The sequence below is a fragment of the Heptranchias perlo genome, chromosome 3, assembly GCF_035084215.1.
Source record: "Heptranchias perlo isolate sHepPer1 chromosome 3, sHepPer1.hap1, whole genome shotgun sequence".
NCBI classification, from domain to species: domain Eukaryota; kingdom Metazoa; phylum Chordata; class Chondrichthyes; order Hexanchiformes; family Hexanchidae; genus Heptranchias; species Heptranchias perlo.
Genome location: NC_090327.1, coordinates 74789221 through 74814179, shown reverse-complemented (window position 1 = coordinate 74814179; position 24959 = coordinate 74789221). Strand labels below are relative to the sequence as shown.

Below are 24959 nucleotides of genomic sequence, written 5' to 3'. Positions count from 1 at the left end.
ATTTGCTCAGGAGCATATAAAGATAAGATATCGTAGTAGTCAAAACAACAGACAACATCGGAGAAGCTAGAAGAAACTTCAAGAGTTAACAACTGCAGCATGAACTCCTCCAACGAGACTTTGTTTCTGAATTTTGACTAAAAGGCTTCAATTCTGAGATTTGACCAAACCACTTTGTCTCTAAACTTTGATGAAAAGACAAACCTTGATGAGAAGAACCTCGACACATCACTCAACACAAGACTCAATACATCTCTCAACAACGCACCTGTTACCGCAGCAATTGAGACCCTACTTCTAGACCTGGACACCTGCTTTGATGCAGAAGGTTGTATATGCTACTTGCTCACTTTGCTTCATGCCTGTCTATGTGCTCTTTTAAATCATTAAATAAAGAATATTGCAAACCCCCACTTGTATTATCAGGTAGAGTAATCCACATATTGATTGAGTTGCTTCATGCTTGCTATGTGCTCTTTTTAAATTAATAAATAAATAATCACTTTGATTAAGGAAATACCGCATCAGAGTGACTTTCTTTTTCTGAACTATCGTCCATGTTCACAAATCTCTGGGAAAGACCCTAAATTCCTTGCAGTTGTTTCCAAGCCTTTATTCACTCTCACTCACACTCACACTCACACTCACTCACTCACTCACACACCACTCGATAAGCGCTCCTATAAAAAGGATACAAGAGAGTCCCCAATTGATACACACCACCTGAACACAATTAACACTTTTTTTTTATTCGTTCATGGGATGTGGGCGTCGCTGGCATTTATTGCCCATCCCTAATTGTCCTTGAGACGGTGGTGGTGAGCCACCTTCTTGAATCGCTGCAGTCCGTGTGGTGAAGGTTCTCCCACATTGATATAAATCATACAATTAACAGGGAACACAGTTGAGAAGTAGAGCTATCCCACCCTCCTAGACATTATTATCCTTACTGTAGGAATTGGTTGGTTTCACATTGCAGAGGAGACCTCTCCTTCCGCCCACCCTCCCTCCCCCCATCCCTTCAGCATTCTTTGATTTTCACTTTGACAAGAGCCAGAAGAAATTTATGGGGGGAAATCAGGTAGGAAGATTGGATTACTGTAACTATTCAAAGGGTCAAGAGCACTAGGATTTTCCATTGCACTCTGAGGTCTGCTTGTTCTGAACAAAATGCTTCACAATAATTGAATACATCATGAGAGTCACTTAAAAAAAATTCTGTTAAAATGTGATAAGCTCGTTCAGCACTTTTGCAAATAAAGCAAAAGAGTCCATCACTGAGGAACTAATAGCCTTTTTATATCGAGAATAGTACCTGCACTAGGGCACTGAGAGCCAGCAGCAGTGAATTACACTGCTGGCTCCAAGCCACTCTGTTCTCTTGGAGGAAGCCATATTCCGAAATAGGGCTACAATACTGTAGCAAACTCCAACCTGCATTTTCTTCAAGTGGAGCAATGCACTTGCCTGCTCAGGATGCGGTTAATTCCTTAAATTAATCAAGAATGGATTGCGCTGTCAGTTCTTTAGTAGCATTTTAAGCTTATAAAACATGGTCCAGTGGAACACCAAGAATCTTTTTATCGTCAAGATTTTAAAAGATAGCTTCACATTAATTGCCAGTGTGAAGCCCAAACAGTATGAGATCACCTCCTCACTTAGTAGAATTCATTATGATGTCAAATCATTTATTACATTCCCCAATTATCCTGCTGTTTTTGTATCATTGTGACCTGCATGTCGATGCAGTGGCTACAGTATAATTGGGCAGTAAGACCTTTATTATTCTTGTCCCTTTGATACTCAGTGATCCAATCTGTTTCTGTTTGAGCCAGTAAATTCCCAAAATGACAAGAAAAGATTAATTTAACTATAAATCCAGTAGTTTACTCTGTGACAATTATATTTGAATAAATCAACAGAAGAGCTACTGTTTTCGTAAAAAAAAACTCAAGTTAAATTTCGATTGGGAACTTTTGTTATAGTTACTACTTTATGGAATAAATTCAGCAATCCTGCATCCTAGCTTAGAACCAGGTTTGAAGGAAGCCATATTCGGAAATAGCGCTAGTGTCGTGCTCTGACCTGCACTCTCCAAGTGTGATCCCCACCTAGAGTGCAGGATCACTGGATGTAACCTGATATTAATAGGATATTCCATAGCTCTAACATGAATAAAAAGAACATGAGCAATTTACAGCTGGATGCAGGCTCTGTATTAACCTAGTATGATATATACCTCCTCCAAAGTAATTTGTTTCAGTTTAATAAGCTCTGACATTACCTGTATTTTCAAGGAGAGCCAGGAATACTCGAATCTTCACCTCTGAAAAAAACAACTTGATTAAAAAATGCACTGAGGAGAGAAATTCTACAAACTTCATACACTACTACACATACACTATATAACCTAGCATGGGCTGAGAACTGCACAATACATGGGAATCACACAATATATCATAAACCTTTAGATTTACTGGTAAAACTCAGAAAATCCACAGATTAAGCAACATTTTCTTCTTGAAAATAACTTCATTGATTTTTAGAGAGCATTCACTCCTGTAAAAATATTCAATGCTTCAAATTTCAGTTTCCTTATTAGTTTAGTATTCAATTACACCCAACTTTGCTGATTTTCAAATCACAGGGATTCCTTTACAGAAGTAAGAGCACGATTACACTGAATGTCATTGATTTTTAGACTACAATAATGGTGATGGAAATATTCAATACATTTATTTTCATTGCTTTCATTACAGTTGGTTTGATTTAATGATAACATTTTATATTTCATATTAAACAAGATTACAATAGTGGAATCATGAAGTAGCAGAAGGATAATAAGATAATCCAAAGAATAATTATTTCTGAATCCACTGAGTGATGCTTCAGCCAATCTTCTTTTACCCATGTGATGTGGGAAAATTGCTAAAGGATTTATGTAATTTTACCATACATTATTTATGTGAATAGCTTTGTAATATTAATATTGTAATATTTATAGAGGCTTTGCCGAGTAAAATGTTTTGTGAACCAAATTATTTTTTTAAAATGTATTATTCACTTTGATTTTTTTCTCCTCTTCTCCTGAAGGCAGTCATGCTGGGATACTGTTTATCATGTGCAAGATTGCTTCTGGTACCTCACCCACATAGTTATTCGTGTGCGAGCCTAGTAGGTGATGAAGGCTATTTGACTGTGGTGGCATCACAGCTGAACCTGATCTTATAACACTGATGTCCATACATACATATTTTCCTGCACATACGTCACTGAATTGTGATCATGACCAGCTGATTTTAACCCTCCCCTCCCTAGCCCAGAGGTGCTGAGCCCAATTGTAACATCCCTACTGCCAACTCATCTGAGATTAGCTAGTTCAGCACAGACTGGGGACTGAACCCAGGACCTTCTAACGTTCTATATCATTCTGTTTTATGGCATACTCTGCAATCATACACATGTAACAAGGCAGATTCATTTAATCCTTTTCACTTTTATGGATGCTTGTGAAAAGGTAGAGTCACTTCAGTTAGTTTTCATCCAAGATCAAGGCAATACACATTGCATGTGTATGATTGAGGTACTAGGCAGAATAATAGAGGCTGTGCTACACTTTGAACACCGATTCGGAAATTTCAGTTCAAATAAAGACAGATTAAAAACAGCTTGTGCAATTTTATTATGGAATAATTACTCTCAATTGCAGGTCAGAATCAAAAATATCATAAGCTTCAACTGGGTGGTGTAAATTAAAGGGAAAACCACTCAGTCTGAAATTTGGATCCAGTGAATCTAAAGTGCACATTTCAAATTGGCCAGTATGCGAACCAATTCCTTGTGATCCTCGGCTCTCTGTCTTCGGATCATTCCCTGTGGCCATTTGGCGACCAAAAATTGACCTAAACCAATTTCTACCCCAATGACTCTATTCTGCAAAGTTTTAGCAGTGTTCCCTCCTGGTGAACAATTCTCTTCAAAAAGATATACAAATATAAAGAGCATGATACATCAGCTGAAAGCTGCTAATTTCCTTATTGTAATCCTCCAATGTTGTGCTGTTTTGCAGAGACTGCTTTATGATAATCATGAAACCACTAGGTGAGTATTAAATTTGAATGGTAGAACAAATATTAATGATTAAGCTTTCAGTTTAACAGAAATAATTAGGATTTGGAATCAAGATTGTTCATGGCCTTCACCTTTGGCTGAGAATAACAATCAGAGGATCCAGGAGTTCCCAGAGAGTGCACCAGCTACACCGTGTCAGTAATCTGCACAACAATAGCCAACAATAATATTTACAAACTCGGGGGAGACCACTGCTGGCTTTCCTCACTTTCCTTCCCTCTTTATCATGAATACCTTCTGCTGGAACGAGGAAGTAAATAACTCTGGTCTTCTCCTTCAAGATTACTTCATTTGTTTCATGTGAAGGTCTGATCAATCATATTTCCCATATTGCAAAAGATTTGAGTAAGCAAAGCAGAAGACTGGTAGGAGCCAAAATATATCATAAATTCCCCATCAGAAGCCATTATTCTTGTCAAATTGGTATTACTTTACAATATTTCTATTAATACTTGTATTTTGAGACAATCTATTTGTATTCTTAAACTTTTTTCCCCATTTTATGTTTTGAGAATCATGTCATAAGCCATGCAATCAGGTTAAAATAGCTAAATCACTAAAAGTAGCGGTGCAGATTACTAAGGCCATAAAAAAGGCAAATCAAGCAATAGGGTTCATTTCTAGAGGGATAGAATAGAAAAGCAAAGAAGTTATTTTAAACTTGTATGGAATCTTGGGTAGACCACACTTGGAGTATTGTGCACAGTTCTGGTCTCCATATTATAGAAAGGATGTAGAGGCATTGGAGAGGGTGCAAAAAAGATTCACAAGGATGATACCAGAATTGAGAGGATATCATTATCAGGAAAGGCTGAACACAGGCTGAGGCTCTTTTCTTTAGAAAAGAGAAGGCTGAGGGATAGAGGTCTTTAAGATAATGAAGGGGTTTGATAGGCTAGACGTAAAGAAAATGTTTCCACTTGTGGGGGGGTCCAAAACTAGAGGTCAGAAATATAAGATAGTCACCAATAAATCCAATAGGGAATTCAGGAGAAACTTCTTCATCCAAAGAGTGGTAAGAATGTGGAACGCACATGTGGCGTAGCTGAGGCAAATAGCATAGATGAATTTAAAGGGAAGTTGGATAAGCACATGGGAAACTAAGGAATAGAAGGGTATGCTAATAGGGTTAGATGAAGTAGGGAGAGAGAAGGCTCACGTGGAGCATAACCACTGGCATAGACCAGTTGGGTCGAATGGCCTGTGTAAGAAAAGCATTATACAAGCTTTCTGTATAATATTGTTAACCTTGTTCGGGAAAAGCATTATGTCAATTTTCCCTATGAACAAAGGCTTTCTGTCTATCCAAAACAAGCTTTTTATGGGCCTGTAAATAATGGGCATCTGGTGTTATGTCCATCTCCTCTTTATAAGTTAGGAAAGGGGAGTTGTCTCTAGCTTTATTATGTTTTGGTTAGAGATAAGAGTTATTGATAACTTGGAGGCAACTAATCATGAGGGATGTGGTAAAGTCAGATGTTGTGTGTCTAAGGGATTAGGACTGATGGCAGCCCCATTAGACAGAGAGGATGATTGATGGGATGCTCATACAGAGCTAATTGTGTCGATAACGTATATAAGATGGCTGCTTCTTCGTATTGATTAGAACGTTCTCGGAGCGGCTGGACAGCTCAATAGTACAGGGACCTTCTGGATTTGATCAGCCTGGAAGCCTTGGACAGTGATAAACGTTGTCAGCTTGTATTATGTTTAATTGTACCCTTGTATTTTAACATCTTTGTTACTTATTATAACTTCTTAATAAAGCTATTATACTTTGTAACAAAACACCTTGCAGCCTTTTTGCTTAAAAACTAAACCCGTAAAATAGATTACTCACAGCCTGTTTCTATGCTGTAGTTTCGATGTAACTCGATGTAAAATCTTATGACATAGGTTGCTTGCTGTATTGTAATACAGACTATGCCATGTGAAGGAGGAGGCAGGAAGATAGCAACATTTATAGCAAAATTCAACTTAAAGAGCAATGTTTGTAACATTAAAAATTAACCTACCTTATATGTAAATAATGTCAAAATTATTTTAAAATATTACTGTTTTAATTGGTGCTTCTTATATATGGACATTTTGTCTGTTATGTATTTAAACATTTAATAGCAGCAGAAATTGGTTAAAACTAAAATAAACACTGTAAAAGTGACTTATTTTACTGGATGAAGCAATAACATACTTAAAAGTAAGGACATTTTTTTCCAAAAAGTATTTGCTCAGGACTTGAAGTCATCCAGTTTCCCAAAAATATGTTGTCTTTTATACCAATCATAATAAATTTCATTAGCAGAGCCAGCACTTGTTACAAACCTTCTACAAATCTTGTAATAGCCTGAATGAGGTTGTGCACACCACTGGGTAGGTTCCACGGATCCCTCTGCACATGAATTCGGAGCTGTGTTATGCAATTGACTTTTGACTCCATTTCCTTCTTGAATTCTGTCCAACAACAAAAATTTAACAACTGTCACTCATTTTTCATTAGTGTATATTTTGGCATCTATCACATCACATTGTACTGCTGCAACAATCTGTACTGTTAGTCTTATCCATAAGAACACCATGATCTCTTCAGATTTTTCCAAAGGATGTTATTCAGCAAAAAAAATGACCAGGAATGAATAAAAGACAGAAATTTCAAATTCATCTACTCGCCTCCATATTTAACTTTAGTTAATTCTTTCATATCGTAACCATGCTGTATTATATAACTATATAGGTGGTAGCACTCTCGCTTCTGAATCAAAAGGTCGTGGATTCAAGCTGCACTCCAGACACATAAATAAGCACATAATCTCGGCTGACCAGTGCAATATTGAGGAAGTGCTGCATTGTTGGAGGTGCCGTCTTTTGGATGAGACGTTAAACCGAGGTCCAGCTGCCTTCTTGGGTGGATGTAAAAGGTCCCATGGCATTACTTGAAGATCAGCAGGGAGTTCACCCAGTGTCCTGGCCAACATTTATATCCTTCAACCAACACCACCAAAAAAAACACATTATCTGGTAATAATTGCTGTTTGTAGGATCTTGCTGTGCACAATTAGGCTGCCACATTTCCCTACACTACAACAGTGACTGCACTTCAAAAATATTTTATTGGATGTGAATCACTTTGAGATGTCCTGAGGTTGTGAAAGACGCTACATAAATGCAACTTCTTTCTTTCATGATGTGGAGATGCCGGTGATGGACTGGGGTGGACAAATGTACGGAGTCATACAACACCAGGTTATAGTCCAAAAGCTGTTGGACTATAACCTGGTGTTGTACGACTCCGTACATCTTTCTTTCATGGCTGATTTCTTGGTTTGACTGAATATTGTCAGGTTGGCTCAGTTGGTAGCACTCCTGCCTCAGAGTCAGAGATTGTAGCTTCCAGTCTCACTACAGGATTCAAGCGTATAATCTAGGCTGACATTCCAATGCCGTAGTGAAGGAGTGCTGTGCTGTCAGAGATGTTAGAGATGTTAAACTGTGCCAGTGGTTCAGGTCGATGTTAAAGATCCTTTGTCATTATTCTTTCCACAACAAAAAACAGTCATCCGTCTCATTGATGTTTGTGAATTCTTGCAATGTGCAGAATGCCTGCATGACAAGTCACTGCACTTCAAAACAGTTCATTGTATGTGAAGTGCTTTGAGATAGTTCTGTAAGATGTGACAGTGAAATAAATGTAAGTCTTTCTTTCATTGTAAAAAGTGCAGTGGACTCCTCCTAAGATCATGCAGAATTTTGCAGCCTGAAAGTTGCTTTTGGCAAGATTTTGCAAAGTTACCATAAATATTGTTTCAAATGAGGTAAACTAAAATGATCAACCTTTTCTGTACAACTGTCATTTTAAAAATGTAATACCTCGCAGCTGTGCTGATGTTGAAGTTTATTTTAGCATTACGTTTGAACAGTTTAATGCTATTAACCTTCTTAACTTTGTAACTACACAGGATAGGCTTTCTAGCCCCTCCCACTGATTTTCCAGCAGATCTGGAGCAGATGGGGCTGGAAAAGTGCTTGAGACGCACTACAGCATATCGCACCCCCACCCCCCACCCCTCTTTTCCAGAGGGTGGGTCTGGCAGTGTAACATGTGCACATTCACATGCAAAACTAGGGAAACACAGCCTCTGCCATATTTCCCGCCATTTATCCTGTTTGAGCACTGGATGCTATGATAACCTGTTAGGCAGAGAGAGCTTCAAAGATTTCTTCACAGAGAGGCTTCTGCAATCATTTTCAGAACATTGTCATGCAAAGGCCCCATGAGCAGCAGTAAAACTTTTTGGAGAAATTTTTTTTCAGGCAGTTTAAGGGGCTGCCTTCTTCTTCCCCCTCAGACAGGCATCCAAGTCGCATCGTAGCAAGTTTATATCCCCAGCTCGGTGCAATTCCTCAGCAGACACCGGGGAGCCTACCTCCAGCAGGCGAATGATCCTAGCGCTGGACAACTAACTGGGGTCAGGTGGCCTCTCCATGGTAGGCAGTAGTCCTGCCCTACTGGAGATGAACCCAGTCACTTGAAGTCTGGGAAGCCTAGGTGCAGCTTTCTCCAAAAATAAAGGTCGTCCTATTTTTATTTCTGTTGAGGAAATTCAGGTATGAAAAGTTGGCAAAAGTTTTGAACAATCACATTGTTCTGGTCCAGAAAAAGAAAAGGACAGGAATTGTAGAGTAAATAATGATACTCCAAATATAAAAAGGCCAAAAAAAACTTCATCAAGATCTTCAAAATGAACGTTTTCAAGATGCAGTGAAAATAGTAAAATCAGATTGTTTGTAGTTGAGTTGTTTGAAGATTCTTTGGCAGTGTGGTTCAACAGAGCAATTCAGATGAATGTGAACAGAGCACACTGGAAAGCAACACCCACAACTGGTCCAATTTTTCTATGTTCACTGTGTTCTATGTTCATCGAGTTACGTTGAGCCAACAGCACAGAAACAGGCCATTTGGGCCAACTGGTCTATGCCGGCGTTTATGCTCCACCCAAGCCTCCTCCCTTCCTACTTCATCTAACCCTATCAGCATATCCTTCTATTCTTACTCCCCCATGTGCTTATCTAGCGTCCCTTTAAATTCATCTATGCTATTGGCCTCAGCTACTCCACATGTGTGTTCCACATTCTTACCACTCTTTGGGTAAAGAAGATTCTCCTTAATTCCCTATTGGATTTATTAGTGACTATCTTATATTTCTGACCTCTAGTTTTGGACTCCCCCACAAGTAGTGGGCTAGAAATTCGGCCGTATAGGCCCACTGTTTCGGCTACACAGCCTCCTGAAGTTCCAAAATGGCGTCCAGAATGCACGCACATGCTTCTAGCATTACGTGTGCCGAACACCATTTTGGTAGAGGGTTTCACACACGCACAGATAACAAACGCCAGCAGCATGTAAAGTAGGGAGAATATTCAGTAGGAATAAAGTAGGGAGATCAGTGTGCAATGCTGATTTAAAGTGATAGAAACCATTTTGGCATTTAACGCTCCACTCAACGCATTGTCTTAACCACGAACACCTGAACATGTCTTAGACGGCCTGGAGGACCATGCAGGATTTACAGGTTAATTGATGGATTATTGCTTCTGGCTGCGGATGCATTTGTACCGACCGGTTTGTGGAGGTCGCCTACACTTGAAAACTAGGATGAGGGGACAGAGCCTAACATTTAGAGCCAGGACTTGCAGGAGTGAAGTTGGGAAATGCTGCAACACGCAAAGGGTGGTAGAAGTTTGGAATGCTCTTCTGCAAATGGCAGTTGATGCGAGCTCAATTGTGAATTTTAAATCTGAAATTGATAGATTTCTGTGAATCAAGGGTATCAAGGGAGATGGGGCTAAGGTGAGTATATGGAGTTAGGTCACAGATCAACCATAATCTCACTGAATGGTGGAACAAGCTGGTTCTTGGTTGGGACAATTTAGATTTTATTGGAGCAGGTCCACCAGAGAAGCAAGGCCTTCTTTCCAACTAAGAGTCAGCAGTCTCCAGACGGTGCCTGGCAGAAGGCAGCACAAATGCAAACGTCCACTGCACCAGTCAGTTACCTGGCTGCAGTGCCATAAAAAGTTTAATTACCCGCACCAGATCTACCAAGGTAAGAAACCCACCATAAACTTATATCAATGTTATGTATCATTTGTGCATTATTTATAACAAACGCCAGCAGCATGGAAAGTAGGGAGAATATGCAGTAGGAATAAAGTAGGGAGATCAGTGTGCAACGCTGATTTAAAGTGATACTCACCATTTTGGCATTTAACGCTCCACTCAACACATTGTCTTAACCACGAACACCTGAACATGTCTTAGACGGCCTGGAGGACCATGCATTTTACCTCCCCACCAAACAGCTTTACAGCACTTTGAATGCTGCCCCTGAATGCCAATCATGCAGCAGGGTACACTTTGTGGCAACAACCTTCCCTTGTAAGTGCTTCTTTCCTAACATTCTTAATTGCTTTTTCCCCTGACAAACCCTTCCATTTACTGTAGCTTCATGATCAATGTTCCTGTAATCACACCCACTATAGGCTGCATTCTGACACATGGGTATGTTCTTCTGGCAATTTCAGTCTCTCAACTTTTTTACTCTATTTGCCAGAGAAACGGTGTTTAAAAAGTAGGAAACTTGCATAGGAAGAGAACTCTCCAATCTCTGCACTCTTATCCCTTTGAGAAAGTGGCTCAGGTGTTCCATGGCAAAGAGACCATTGAGGGAGAAGGGAATAAGGAAGTAGAAGATCTGGCTTGAGTTCAGTTTGTGCTAAACTTCTGTCTTCTTTTTCCTAATGCTATTCCTATTCAATCACTCACTCACTGTCACCAAAGAATGCACTGAAGCACTCATTCTGCTGAAAGCTACATATGAAGACAACTCATAAAGACAGCACTGTAACTTTTGTTCCTCTTCTCTTTAACCAGGTATGAAGCTAAGTTAGGGCCTTGGGAAATGGAGGAAGTTAAAAACTTACCGTACGCTGTTCCCCTCACTCTAAGCCTGAAAAGACAGCACTTCCGGAAATACAGCGCCTCCTCAGTCCTGCATTGACGTGCTAGCTTTGATTATGTGCTTAGGTCTCTGGAGCAAGACTTGAACCCATGTTGGGGTCATAGCCTTCCACCCCCCTCTCAATTATGCCTAGAGCCTTTTCCACCCAAACACCCCCACCCCCGATCGTGCCCAGAGCCGTCCCCCCCTCCACCACTGACTGCTGGCCGGGTTTTGGGTGGGACTCTGCAAATATTTATTCAAATGAGGCCCTGCCGCTAAGATTGGCAGGGCCATCACGTCCCCGACCTTGCTGGTTTTGTTGTCCGCTAATGGGCTCCCACACACCTGAATTGTTTGTTTTGAGCTCTAATTCCAAGTAGTAATGGTAAATTAAAATCAGTAAGGTTCCGATCATCAATTTTTGCGGCACTTCACTCCACAGTGACATTATTCCCCAAAAAAGTATCTGTTCCTTCCAAACTTTCAGCCAATTTCTTATCATTTTCCAGATTTCGTATGGAAATCCCACCACTTTAAGCTTAAGTATCAACATTTCCTGCAAAGTTTTTCAGAAGTCAAAGTAAACCATATCACAGAGTTTTTCTCAGTCTAATCACTTCCTCAAAAACAATCAAGAAGGTTGGTCAGTTAGAATCTTTTCCTTCTAATTCAAAGTTGATTATTGTTTACTAGGTTATCATACAGATAATCCTCAAGATTACTCCTGTTAATCATTATTTTACCCAGTATTGATAAAAGACTGAAGAGTCTGCAGTTACCTGGGTCTGTTTTGTCACCCTTTTTGAAAGAGGCACTACCTTGACACATGGCAACAGGATTTCATAACATTAACCAACTCCCACATAATGACCGTCAGCATCTCACAAATCCCATCCCTTAAAACCCTAGCATAAGCATGATCTATATTGAGAGATTTAACTTGTCCAGGACCTCCATCTCCTCCTTGTTGAAAGATCCTTTATGTGAAGAAGAACTTTATGAAATTAATCCTAAATTCACTGTCACGGTTTAATTTAGTGGTCTGGATTTTCTATACTATCTGACATATACTTCCTCAAGGTTCTTCTGAGGCTCCCCTTTCATGGTTAAAAAGTCCAGGTTTCTTCATTCTTTCATTATAATTCAGTCCTCTGATACTAAGGATGAATCTCATGGCTCCTCTCCTCAACACCTCCATGGCTTGATTGTGTCTCAGTGACCAGAAATGGACACTGAAGATTAGTGAGTAAATGTAGAGAAATACTTTATGCAAATCCAGTGGAAGATAACCAAGGGATTAGATTTTAAGATAAGGAAACTGAACTAAATACAACTCAGGGAGTAATTACTTTTCAGTCAATGTTCTTAACTGAGGGAACAGACTGCCATCTAGTGCAATGAATGTAATGATATCGATGTCCCACATTATCCATTTAACAATTAAGATTCTATTAAATTGTATGCACTAAATTAATGTTATTACAATGGAATTTGATAGAATTGAAGGCTAAACATGTCATATTGATACAAAATCACAGTGCACAGGCAGCAGTGACACATTTTAACAGTGATGTTCAGGGAAAATTGTTCAAAAATAGTCACTTTTACTATCATTCTATTCTATTATTTTATTTGCAGAAACATACACACATGCTTTATTAGCTTTAACATTTTCTGTTATTATGTAATTATCTTATTCCAGTCAGGATGTGACAAGTTGAAGCATGTGCAAATCAGCTTTGCTTCAAACTGTCAATTTAAGGCACTTATGGTTTCAAAGATCATCTGCGTAATGGAAATTGCAGAGAGAATGCCTCCAGAAATTGTGAAAAAGCTATTCTATGCTGTTTCTTCTCCAAACAAAATGTAATTGTGTGACTTAAGAATTTTGCAAGTTTTACACGATGAGCTGATTGGTAAAAGAACCAAAGGTGATAGGAGGAAAAACTTTTTTACACAGCGAGTGGTTAGGATCTGGAATGCACTGCCCGAGGGGGTGGTGGAGGCAGATTCAATCATGGTATTCAAAAGGGAACTGGATAAGTACTTGAAAGGAAAAAATGTGCAGGACTGTGGGGATAGGACGGGGGAGTGGGACTAGCTGGATTGGGATTGCTCGTGCATAGTGCCGGCGCGGACTCGATGGACTGAATGACCTCCTTCCATGCTGTAACCTTTCTATGATTCTATACACACAAGACTCCATCCACTCAATCAATAAAAAAAGAGGTGAGCCTGGAAATTCCAGGGGTAGCTTCCTGGGAGTGGATTTGGGGCTTAATGGAACCTTTTTTTTATTCGTTCATGGGATGTGGGCGTCGCTGGCAAGGCCGGCATTTATTGCCCATCCCTAATTGCCCTTGAGAAGGTGGTGGTGAGCCGCCTTCTTGAACCGCTGCAGTCCATGTGGTGAAAGTTCTCCCACAGTGCTGTTAGGAAGGGAGTTCCAGGATTTTGATCCAGCGACGATGAAGAAACGGCGATATATTTCCAAGTCAGGATGGCGTGTGACTTGGAGGGGAACGTGCAGGTGGTGTTGTTCCCATGTGCCTGCTGCCCTTGTCCTTCTAGGTGGTAGAGGTCGCGGGTTTGGGAGGTGCTGTCGAAGAAGCCTTGGCGAGTTCCTGCAGTGCATCCTGTGGATGGTACACACTGCAGCCACAGTGCGCCGGTGGTGAAGGGAGTTAATGTTTAGGGTGGTGGATGGGGTGCCAATCAAGCAGGCTGCTTTGTCCTGGATAGTGTCAAGCTTCTTGAGTGTTGCTGGAGCTGCACTCATCCAGGCAAGTGGAGAGTATTCCATCACACTCCTGACTTGTGCCTTATAGATGGTGGAAAGTATTTGGGGAGTCAGGAGGTGAGTCACTCGCTGCAGAATACCCAGCCTCTGACCTGCTCTCATAGCCACAGTATTTATGTGGCTGGTCCAGTTAAGTTTCTGGTCAATGGTGACCCCCAGGATGTTGATGGTGGGGGATTCGGTGATGATAATGCCGTTGAATGTCAAGGGGAGGTGGTTAGGCTCTCTCTTGTTGGAGATGGTCATTGCCGGCACTTGTCTGGCGCAAATGTTACTTGCCACTTATCAGCCCAAGCCTGGATGTTGTCCAGGTCTTGCTGCATGCGGGCACGGACTGCTTCATTATCTGAGGGGTTGTGAATGGAGCTGAACACCGTGCAATCATCAGTAAACATCCCCATTTCTGACCTTATGATGGAGGGAAGGTCATTGATGAAGCAGCTGAAGACTTGTGCCCTTCCCCAGGATGTGTCCTGACCAGTCTCAGAACCAGGGTTATTTGCAAATTTTTGGGCAGGCGCCCATGTGATTTTCGGCATGGTTGGGGCACCCGGGGATATCACTGCAGCACCCAGTCGCTAAAGAAGGTTTATAGCAGTGGGAGCGAGGGAGACAGAACTAGTGGGATTTCTGCAGATTAGCCCATCAGTCCTGCCTTTTTTGTGGCACCTGCATGAATGGGAACGGACACAGGAAGCACCAATTCGAATGGGCCAAAAAAGGGCAAAGGTTCATATTCCTCGTTCACCCCAACCCATGTTTCTCCAGGGGTTCCACTGGTGTGTGCTGAAGTTATAGAGGGAGGTCGGGTGAACCCAAGAGTAAACAATTAGTTTTAAGTGATTTAACTATTTCTAATACCCAAAGAAAATAAAAACATCTCTTAAAGCAGTGATTTTCCATCTTTTCTATGTGGGGGGACTCCGTGTCAATAATGACTTATTCCTGGGGATCTTTTGTCCTAACCACACTTGTGCTGTTGGAATCCGACATTGGGTCATGGATGAGCCACAAGGTCCTCCAGTTGAACATCAGGAAGATCAAAGGCATCATTTTCTGCCCCTGCCACAAACTCTGCTCCATTGCAATGAGTCCCTTTTCTCAGGCAGAACCAGAACATGTGCAACTTTGGAGTTCTGTTCAACCCTGAGTGGAGCTTTATCTCCACATCCTATCCATCACCAAGACCATTTATTTCCATGTCTGCAACATTGTCCTTCTCCATCCCTACCTCAGCCCCTATATATGCCTTTGTAACCTCCAGGCTCCATTACACAAATGCTCTCTCCCATCCTCCATCTTCATGAACTCTAACTTGTCCAAAACTTTGCTGACCTACTTTTCATTCCCTGTCCCCCAACACATTAAATTTTAATTCCTCAACCTCATCTTCAAATCCCTCCATGACCTTGCCGCATCCTATCTCGAACAACCTCCTTCAATCGTATAGCTCCTCCTATGCACTCTGGTTCTCTGACTCTGGCCTCGTGTGTAGCCCCTGTGCTCTTCGCTCCACCATTGGTAGAAGATCTTTCAGTCACATCAGCATTCTGAAACTCCTCCCTAAACCCCTCTGCCATTTCACCTCTCTCGCCACCTTTAAACGCCTTCTCAAAACCCATATCTTCGATCAAGCTTTCAGTCAACCCCTCCTCACCTCTCCTTACCTCTCCTTCTTTGGCTCAGCATCCGTTTTATCATCTATTTCTATTTTGTGAAGCTGTTTGTTTTTTTTTTACTTTAAAGTCGCTACAGAAATGCAAGTTGTTATTATTCTTGTTGTGTACACCTTCTAAGTGTCTCATCAGCGGAATGAGAAAGTGAAATGTCTGGTACTGGGAGTCAGTTTTTATCTCTAAGGCACTGTCTCCTTGTGCAAGGTCAGTAGATGACCCTGCAATTGCAGAAGTGATGGCTTCATGGGTCTATGCTATGCAGCTAGGTGAAATAGATGTGATCTCATACTGACACCCAACAGCATCATCCGTGTTTGCTCTTGCCATTCCACTGCTGCAGGGTAAATCCAGAGGAGAAAGACTGCTATAGGTTGGAGTCCAAGGTCTCCAGAGCCTCAGTTACCGCACTCATTAAGGAAGCCATGGCTGAGGATAGGACCTGGGCTAAGGTTGGGGGATCCACTGCAGAGAGCCCTGGAGTGGCTGCACTCTCCATGGTGGTCTGCAGCTCAGTCAAGTGGGCATGTAACACTGCACAAATGTGGGTTATGCACTCCCCCATAGATACCCACGGACTGTACAGCCCCATAATCTTTTTAAAGATTAGTTCATTTTGGTGCAACTTGGTGTCGGCTCCAGAGCAGCATGTGCTCTGATTCATCCAATGGAAGTGGCACTGTGAATGAACTAGCGTCAGACTGACCCCAGACAGACGAGCAACAGTACATGCCTTCTGCCAAACAGTGTGTTGCATCAGCACCCCATAATGTGGAGAGTTGGCAGCTGATATGCATCAGCACCATGGATGCTGAGGATCGCATTATCAGCCCCATGGTCTTACTAGTAATGCACCATACTGTGCCACTATAATAAAGCTGGTCTTTAAACTGCAGCAGATGGAGTCTCATTCCATATGAACATTACAGTCTTTTGACAGACATAGATGTGTTTGGCAAACAAAGTGCAGGACTCTTGTGTTAATTAAGTGAATGGTCCTTGTTGGCAGGCGATAGTTGGGAGGAGTTTTGGGCATCAAAGGAATGCTAGACATCAAACAGGCTACACCTTGTGGTCCCTTATAATGGAGAAAATGTGGCTGTGTACTTACATATCTTCAGCTCTGATGTAAAATTCAGAATTGGGAATGTAGGAGCAGGAGTAGGTCATTCAGCCCCTTGAGCCTGTTCCGCCATTCAATGAGATCGTGGTTGATTGTATCCTAACTCCGCTTACTCACCATGTCTCCATATCCCTTAATACCCTTAGCTAATACCCTCAAATAATGAAGCAGTCCGAGCCCGCATGCAGCAAGACCTGGACAACATCCAGGCTTGGGCTCATAAGTGGCAAGTAACATTCGCGCCAGACAAGTGCCAGGCAATGACCATCTCCAACAAGAGAGAGTCTAATCACCTCCCCTTGACATTCAACAACATTACCATCGCCGAATCCCCCACCATCAACATCCTGGGGGTCACCATTGACCAGAAACTTAACTGGACCAGCCATATAAATACTGTGGCTACAAGAGCAGGTCAGAGGCTGGGTGTTCTGCGGCAAGTGACTCACCTCCTGACTCCCCAAAGCCTTTCCACCATCTACAAGGCACAAGTCAGGAGTGTGATGGAATACTCTCCACTTGCCTGGATGAGTGCAGTTCCAACAGAACCTCGACACCATCCAGGACAAAGCAGCCCGCTTGATTGGCACCCCATCCACCACCTAAACATTCACTCCCTTCACCACTGGCGCACAGTGGCTGCAGTGTGTACCATCCACAGGATGCACTGCAGCAACTCGCCAAGGCTTCTTCGACAGCATCTCCCAAACCCGCGACCTCTACCACCTAGGACAAGAGCAGCAGGTACATGGGAACAACACCACCTGCACATTCCCCTCCAAGTCACACACCATCCTGACTTGGAAATATATCGCCGTTCCTTCATCGTTGCTGGGTCAAAATCCTGGAACTCCCTTCCTAACAGCACTGTGGGAGAACCGTCACCACACGGACTGCAGCGGTTCAAGAAGGCGGCTCACCACCACCTTCTCAAGGGCAATTAGGGATGGGCAATAAATGCCGGCCTCGCCAGCGACACCCACATCCCATAACCAAACAAAAAAAAAAATCTATCGATCTCAGATTTAAAATTATGAATTGAGCTAGCATCTACTGCTTTTTGTGAGCGAGAGTTCCACACTTCCACCCTTTGGGTGAAGAAGTGTTTCCTAACTTCTCTCCAGAGTGGCCTGGCTCTGATTTTAAGGTTATGTCCCCTTTTCCTAGACTACCCCACCAGCAGAAAAAGTTTCTCTCTATCTACACAATCAATTCCTTTCAAAATCCTAAAAACCTCAATCAAATAACCCCTTAACCTTCTATATTCCAGGGAATACAAGTCTAGTTTATGTAATCTCTCCTCATAATCTAACCGTTGGAGCCCTGGTAACATTCTGGTGAATCTGGGCTGCACTCCTTCCAAGGTCAATATATCCTTTCTAAGGCACGGTGCTCAGAACTGTACACAGTACTCCTGATGTGGTCTAACCAGGGCTTTGTATAGCTGTAGCAAAACTTCCTCCCCATTATATTCTAGCCCTCTAGATAGAAAGGCTAACATTCCATTAGCCTTTTTTTAAAATTATTTTTTGGACCTGACTACTACATTTTAGTGATCTGTGTACATGAACCCCTAAATCTCTTTGGACCTCCACTGTTCCTACCTTTTCACCATTTAAAAAGTACTCGGATCTATCCTTATTTGGTCCAAAATGGATGACTTCACACTTACCTGTGTTGAAATCCATTTGCAGCAGTTTTGCCCACACACTTAATCTTTCAATGTCTCTGTAATTTTATGCTCCGTCTACACTACTTAGTACGCCACCAATCTTTGTGTCATCGGCAAACTTGGATATATGGTTTTCTGTTGTGTTATCTAAGTCATTAATAAATACAGTGAATAGTTGAGGCCCCAGTGCAGATCCTTGTGGGACACCACTAGTCACTTCCTTCCAATTCGAGTACATAGCCATTATCCCTACTCTCTCTGTCTTCTACCACCTAACCAATCTCCTAACCAGGTCAATAATTTGCCTTCAATTCCATGAGCTTTAATTTTAGCTAATAGGCTCTTATGTGGAAGATTATTGAAAGCCATAGATATTCGGCCTACTAGGTAAACCAGATAAGGATGAAGTGAGGCAATCAAGACTTGTAAATATACTGTTTGTGACGTCCAGGAAAAAGAATAAATGGGTTTAAACATGGTACCATTCCACGAAACTCAAAAGTTTTTAGAAGTATAATGGAAAGTAATAACCCTAGAGAATTCTGCTCTTGTAGTGATCCCTTTGACAAATTGTGGAAGCCTTTAATAATGTTGTAGTTTAAAAAATTTTTTTTTAGTATTAGTTCACCAAGCACAGAATAAAGCTCCAGCAGAAAAGTAGGATATTCCCAACAAGGAAAAGGAACCAAGGCATTTAGTTTGTTCTTTACCACAAACTTAAATTGGAGTGCATTTAAGGAGAGACTTGCCTACCTGAGGGAGAAAGGAATAGAGGGATTATGGGGCCAGGATGGGAAGAGGTAATTAGAGCAGGAGGAGGCTTGTGTGGAGCATAAACACCAGTTGGCCCAAATGGCCTGTTTCTGTGTTGTCGATTCCACGTAATGCATGCCTCAGATAAGTTGAATACACTGGGAGCCTACTGTCCAATGTTAATCGCTGTTGTTGTTTATATTTATCACAATGCAAATCAAAACTAATTGACTTTCAGTGACATCAAACAGCTGTCATTCATTGACCATCTTTTCTATTTATGTATGCCTCTTTCACAAAAATAAAAATATCATCCAAAAGTAAAATCTAATTTCATTCCATAAAGGTCACTTTATTTAGCGTTATCAGCCACTATAAATGAATCAGGAGTTCTTGAGGTTACAACAGCATACATATGTTCAGAGACACATCTCTAAGCACATTACAAGGCAAAGTAAAAAATAGTAGATGGACTGCAGAATGGAAAGGGAAGCAAAATGGAAGAAAAAGTTAGAGGGGGCAAGACATGGTTAAACAAAAGAAATATAAGGAAGCTTTTGTAAGTAAGGAGAGAGGTGGCAAAAGGAGTTCCAAAGGGCATAATGACTGAAAGAGCCACAATATTCTGGATCTGTTGTTAATTGTGGAAACTGGGAGACTGGCTAGGAAAATGCTAGCGAAGTTGCACATCAGGTGACAAAGGCCAGGGCTGGAGTTTCAGCAGAAGTGCCAAATTTCTTTAGTTTTTACAAACATACGAAAAAAAAGGATAGGTAAAGACCAGCTGGTCCATGGAGCCTGTCCAATACAGACATGGTGTAACGTCTGCACGCTGTCACACCCATCCATCCCCCCCACCTACGCAGCCACATAATCATCTGGGAGGGGCAAAAATATCATAGGAATTTTATGAAATTCCTTTCTGACCCCCCCCCCAACAAAAGTGGTCAAACAAGTTCCAGGAGACCATGGTGACTGGGCAACAGATCCTCTACCTTCCATATACGATTATGTTGGCCACTCACAAGAACTCACCTAGCTCTCTTTTCAACACTTGCAGCGAATCCATATTCATTGCATTTGCCAGCAACTTGTTTCAGAGGTTGACGACTGTGATAAGAAAAAGCTCCGAGCACGTAACCTCACACTATGCTTACATAACTTATACTTATGTCACCTGGTCCTCTTTAACATATCTAGCTCCAGAAGACACTGATAAATTATTTAATTATACAACTCTTTATCTAATTTTATTATTTAATCTTGTGTTTTTAATTTTTTTGCAGTATTACTGTTATGGACAACATGAAATTAGTAGAAAACAAAAAGCAGGCAACCATCAGGGTCACCATGGCGAAGCCTGGTCGTATCCTAATCCAATGTCCAAAACAAAGGGACTTGCCAACAGCAATGAGTGAATTGAGATCAGAAGCCACACTCCTGCCTGACTTTTCTCCTTGCTTGCCCAAGGGCACTTTAACATATTATTACAACCGAAGAGCTAAAGTTGTATAGGGCCACAGAGTGGTCAGAGAAGGGATTAATATATAAATATTATGGGCCTGAATTCCAACAGCATCATTGGAAGTGAGGCAGACCACTAACCCTAAAGTAGAATGGTAGGGCAAGATGATTAGCATATCCGAGGTGTGCAGGCTGTATAAATCCAGGTAAAGGGGAGCAGAAAGAATGGAAAGGGACGAGAGTTAAACCTGAAATGTGTCCCGAATGTTTGCCAGGCTGGGTGGGAGGGGAGGGGGAAACGGGAAAATAAGCTGGAGGTGGGGTGGAAACCTAGTGCTGCTTAATGGGATAATGGATGTACTGGAGGACACAGGCAACCTGGGCAAGAAGAATGACATCAAGGGTCAAAAGAATAGCAGCCAACTTCCTGGAGTCTTACCTGGATACCCTCCTAACAGAGTTACAGAGTTGTTGGGGGTCGAGGGCTGAAGAACTACCAAACACATGATACACAATGTGGAAGGAGTTGGCTGTTCCACTTCCTTGATTCTCAGGACTCCTTTGCAGTGCAAGAAGCAGTTTAATGGCCTCACCACAGCAGCTGAGGGTAATCCATCTGCTCCAATACCTTGCAGTCTCTTCATATGTGTGACACTCTTCCATTCATGACCTTCTCTTGCTATAGGGCTGTACTCGGAGACTCTGCTGCTTCGCCCATCCTGTTTCACCTGCTACACACAAATTTACCTTCCCTCACGGTGTCCCGTGTGCAGAAGGCTCCTTAGCTCAACACACCTGTCCTTTCTTGCTTTCTGCCTCTCTTATAACGTTAACATTAATGGGGTGAATTTTGGTGGGGTTCTCCCACTTGTCTACTATAACCTCAGCCGAAGAGCTATGGAAACTCCAGAAAAAATGGTGCGAACACTGTTTACGCCATTTTTCCAGGGTTTCCGTGTCTCTTCCGAAGGTACAGCAGACTAGTGTGAGAACCCCAGTGGAAATTTGCTCCTATGTGTCTAACTGTTGTAACAAAAGACTCTGCCCAGCCTACACTGTTATATTCATGTCTTCTCCTTTTCTCTCACAGGTGAAGGTGGCCCATAGCCACCAGGAAACAAATGTTGTACCCCCACCTTGACAATAAACCTCAATACATTTGGACCATCTGCAACTTGCCCGTAATGTGGTTTGGGAGCACACAGTGACAACAAACATGATTGAGCACCTTCAAAAGCTGCAGAGGGACACCACGGCAGACATATAACATTATATGATTGTTTCATTTTCTTTGCCTCTAGATTACCCATAGCAAGTTGCCACAGAGGAAGAGGAGGACGAAAGAGGTGAGAGGCCATTCAGTACTACCTAACCAGTTGTATCTCACCCAAACTGTCATTCACCCCTTCTCTCTCACTCGCCAGCCCAGAGAAATCAATTTGGGGACATCTGGATAGTTTCAATGAAGATTTTTCATTCGGTGAGACAAAACGCACTAGAATGCAGGAGGATTGTGAGGTAAGAGTGGGGTCTGACAGTGGGAGCAGAGGCTCTGCAGAAGTCAGCCCCTAGTTCCAGAGGACTCCATTCTCTGGATTCCTGCTTTAAAATGTAGAATGCTGGGTGAGAATCACACTCACATAGAGGCACTAAGGAACATCTCGAGGAACTGAAACAGATGGCAGGGTCATGGTGGAGTCTAATGCCATCGTTGGTGTCAATATCTGAGAAGGATTTGATACAATGCAATGCGACCTGGAATAGATGATTGCACCATGAACATCTACATCCACTCCCCTTGATGGAGAGGCCTCCAAACCAGTCAGTGCATCCAATGTGGGTGCTTTGACTACTGGCCGTCAGGTCTTTGGGGACTGTTTGGAAAGAATAATAGCTTCTGTGAGCTTCCGGGTGACATCACTCAGGATCTAACTGATACCATCAGGTCTGTCCTCTCATTTATCAGTGGGCACTCAGGTTCAGGACATGACTGGTGTCTGTCTTCGTGATACCATACCTTCTCCTGATGACAGCTCATGTGCCCTTTCCAGCCAACCCTCTCAGATACCTAATCATGGAGGTGGCAGGATACAGCACCAGGTTGCCCAAACACCTGCAGTGGCAACATTTCCTATTCCTCCTGCTCCTGTTATGCCTACAGTGTAAGGACATATATGGGAATACTCATAGTGAGCCCCATGTTATGGCCTCCATGAGAGAAGGGTGGAAAGCAAAGCTGATATTTCAGAAAAAGTTTGTGGACAGTCAAAGCCTATAAACTCAGCCACTTTCCTGGTTTGACAAGTCATGCAGGTAACTTACCCTCTTTTCTACAGGCTTAGGTAAGGTGCAATTCTGGGTAAATATTTGAATTTCTTGTACAGTTGCTTTGCCTTTATTAATCTATCATTTCATACGTGCACCACTTTGAGGGTGAGCGTATCTTCTGACAGCATCCAGTTCCACCAGAATTTAGCATGTGTTTTAGAATGGGCATAACTCAGGCACATCTGACTTATGGACCAAATTCCGACACCCTATGCCTCTTTTGCCACCAAAAGATCATGAATTTTTGAGTCCCAAGTGCTTAGAGAAGGAAGCTGATATGCTGAATAAAGTTTGAGATGTGCTGCAGTCACCTGAGAGTTGCTGTTCAACAGGCTACAAACCTTTACACCCGTCATCACCCCAGCTGAAATCAGGTAATTCAGCTTAAATGAGCTTTGGATCTTTCTGGTCTTTATGTCTCAATACCAAGTGTTGCCTTTACCCACTGAGTCTTTAGAGAATTGGTAATGTTCGTTAATAGAATTTGAAAGATTTTATGTACATGTATTATTGAAATGCCATCATCAGCAGTACTAAAATTTCTAAGGGTAGAGGGAAGATTTCTTCCATGTTATGTGAGTGAGATTATTGTGCATCTACAAAGAATACACTTAAGATTTGCAACACATTGTGCGTAGAGGAAATCATCCCGTATGCAATTTCTGTTCATTCTTAATTATGTTCTGAGAGTATTGAGTTAATTCCTTCACTGACAGTAGAAAACTTTTGATTGATATTTTCTTTCTGCAGTGATTAGATCTTTTGTTGTGACAACAATCAGAATAAGGCTTCTTCCTAGTTTTATTTGAAGGATTTATTGTTCATTTTAAGGCAATAATCCTTCAAATCCTTCCATAATTCCATGAATATTCCAGGTAATTCTTGCAGTCACAGGCCACGTACATTTCATGGTCATTCTGGTGTACTCCCACTGTAAGCCTGGCTGGTGTGCACCAGAACAGCTGGGACTCTGATATGGCAAGTCATGGCTTTGTGCTAAAGTTTTGTCAATGGCAGGCGAATCTTCTACTAACCCCGGAAAGTTTGCCAGGGTCAACAGTGGAAGTTCCCAGTGGGCATTGGGATCGCTGATCAGCATAATGTCAGGGCCCCAGTATTTATTGCACTAATTGTAAGGAGCTCTAATTTAATTAGTAGAGTAAAGATTAATTCATAATTTGACTAATTTGTAAAATTCACTGTGTGAAGAATTTCAAATAGATGGTGCATTGATAATTCATGAGAAATCTTGTTGTCTATATTCAGCTCTAAGCAAAATCTCTGGATGATAATATCATCAATGCAGCAGTTGCAGCCCATTCAAACCCACAGGTATACAGAAATAACTTACTGATTCAAGAGAACAAATATCTACAAGTCTTACTAGGTTTGCTATATTAAACCCATTGAAGTAAAGCAAAGCACTTAATCTTCCACGTAAAGAAATTCTGAAGCCCTCAAGTTCCTAATAATAAGTACACCAGATTTATCAAATTCTTTAGCATGTGATAAACATTATCCCTGCAACATACTAGGGAACCTGCAGCTCTTCAAAGCTAATTCCAAATGTTACCTTGTAAACTTCGTTTTGGGATGAAGTTCTTGGTTTGTTCAAATGCCTTTGCCACAGCTGGTCCCTTCAGAAGATTACTGACTGCGTCCACCTGATGGGATCAAAGCAATGTCACTAGCAAAGCATTCTTTGCACAGTCTGATCAAGCCCATCTACACATAAATGTGAACAATCTATCATAGAGACTTTTAATAGAAAGAATAATTTAAGCCAAGATTTTCAAAGAATAAGTTTATGATATATCTAGAGCTGACATAGTTTTAATGTATGAATGGATACATTTCAGCCTAGAAGAGTTCAACTCTCCTCCAAACCATTATACCACAGAAGCTTAGAGGGTTGAATGCTATTACTTTAAAGTTTCCCCAACAGATACTTATCTAACTTCTCTGAGTAATTTGTCTCAGCCTCAATTGGTTTTGCTGGGAGTCGATTCCACATATC

General features: G+C 41.7%; 1 protein-coding gene across 5 annotated transcripts in view; it reads right to left on the bottom strand.

Annotated features, from left to right (window-relative positions):
* Positions 1 to 24959, bottom strand: part of prex2 (phosphatidylinositol-3,4,5-trisphosphate-dependent Rac exchange factor 2) — a 428462-nt gene that overhangs the window by 138028 nt on the left and 265475 nt on the right. For all 5 annotated transcript variants that reach the window (XM_067980312.1, XM_067980313.1, XM_067980315.1 and 2 more), the window contains 3 exons: positions 24516 to 24606; positions 6454 to 6582; positions 2285 to 2326 (listed from right to left, as the gene is read on the bottom strand). In XM_067980312.1, coding sequence (XP_067836413.1) covers positions 2285 to 2326; positions 6454 to 6582; positions 24516 to 24606 — 262 coding nt within the window. The remainder of the gene's footprint in view (positions 1 to 2284; positions 2327 to 6453; positions 6583 to 24515; positions 24607 to 24959) is intronic.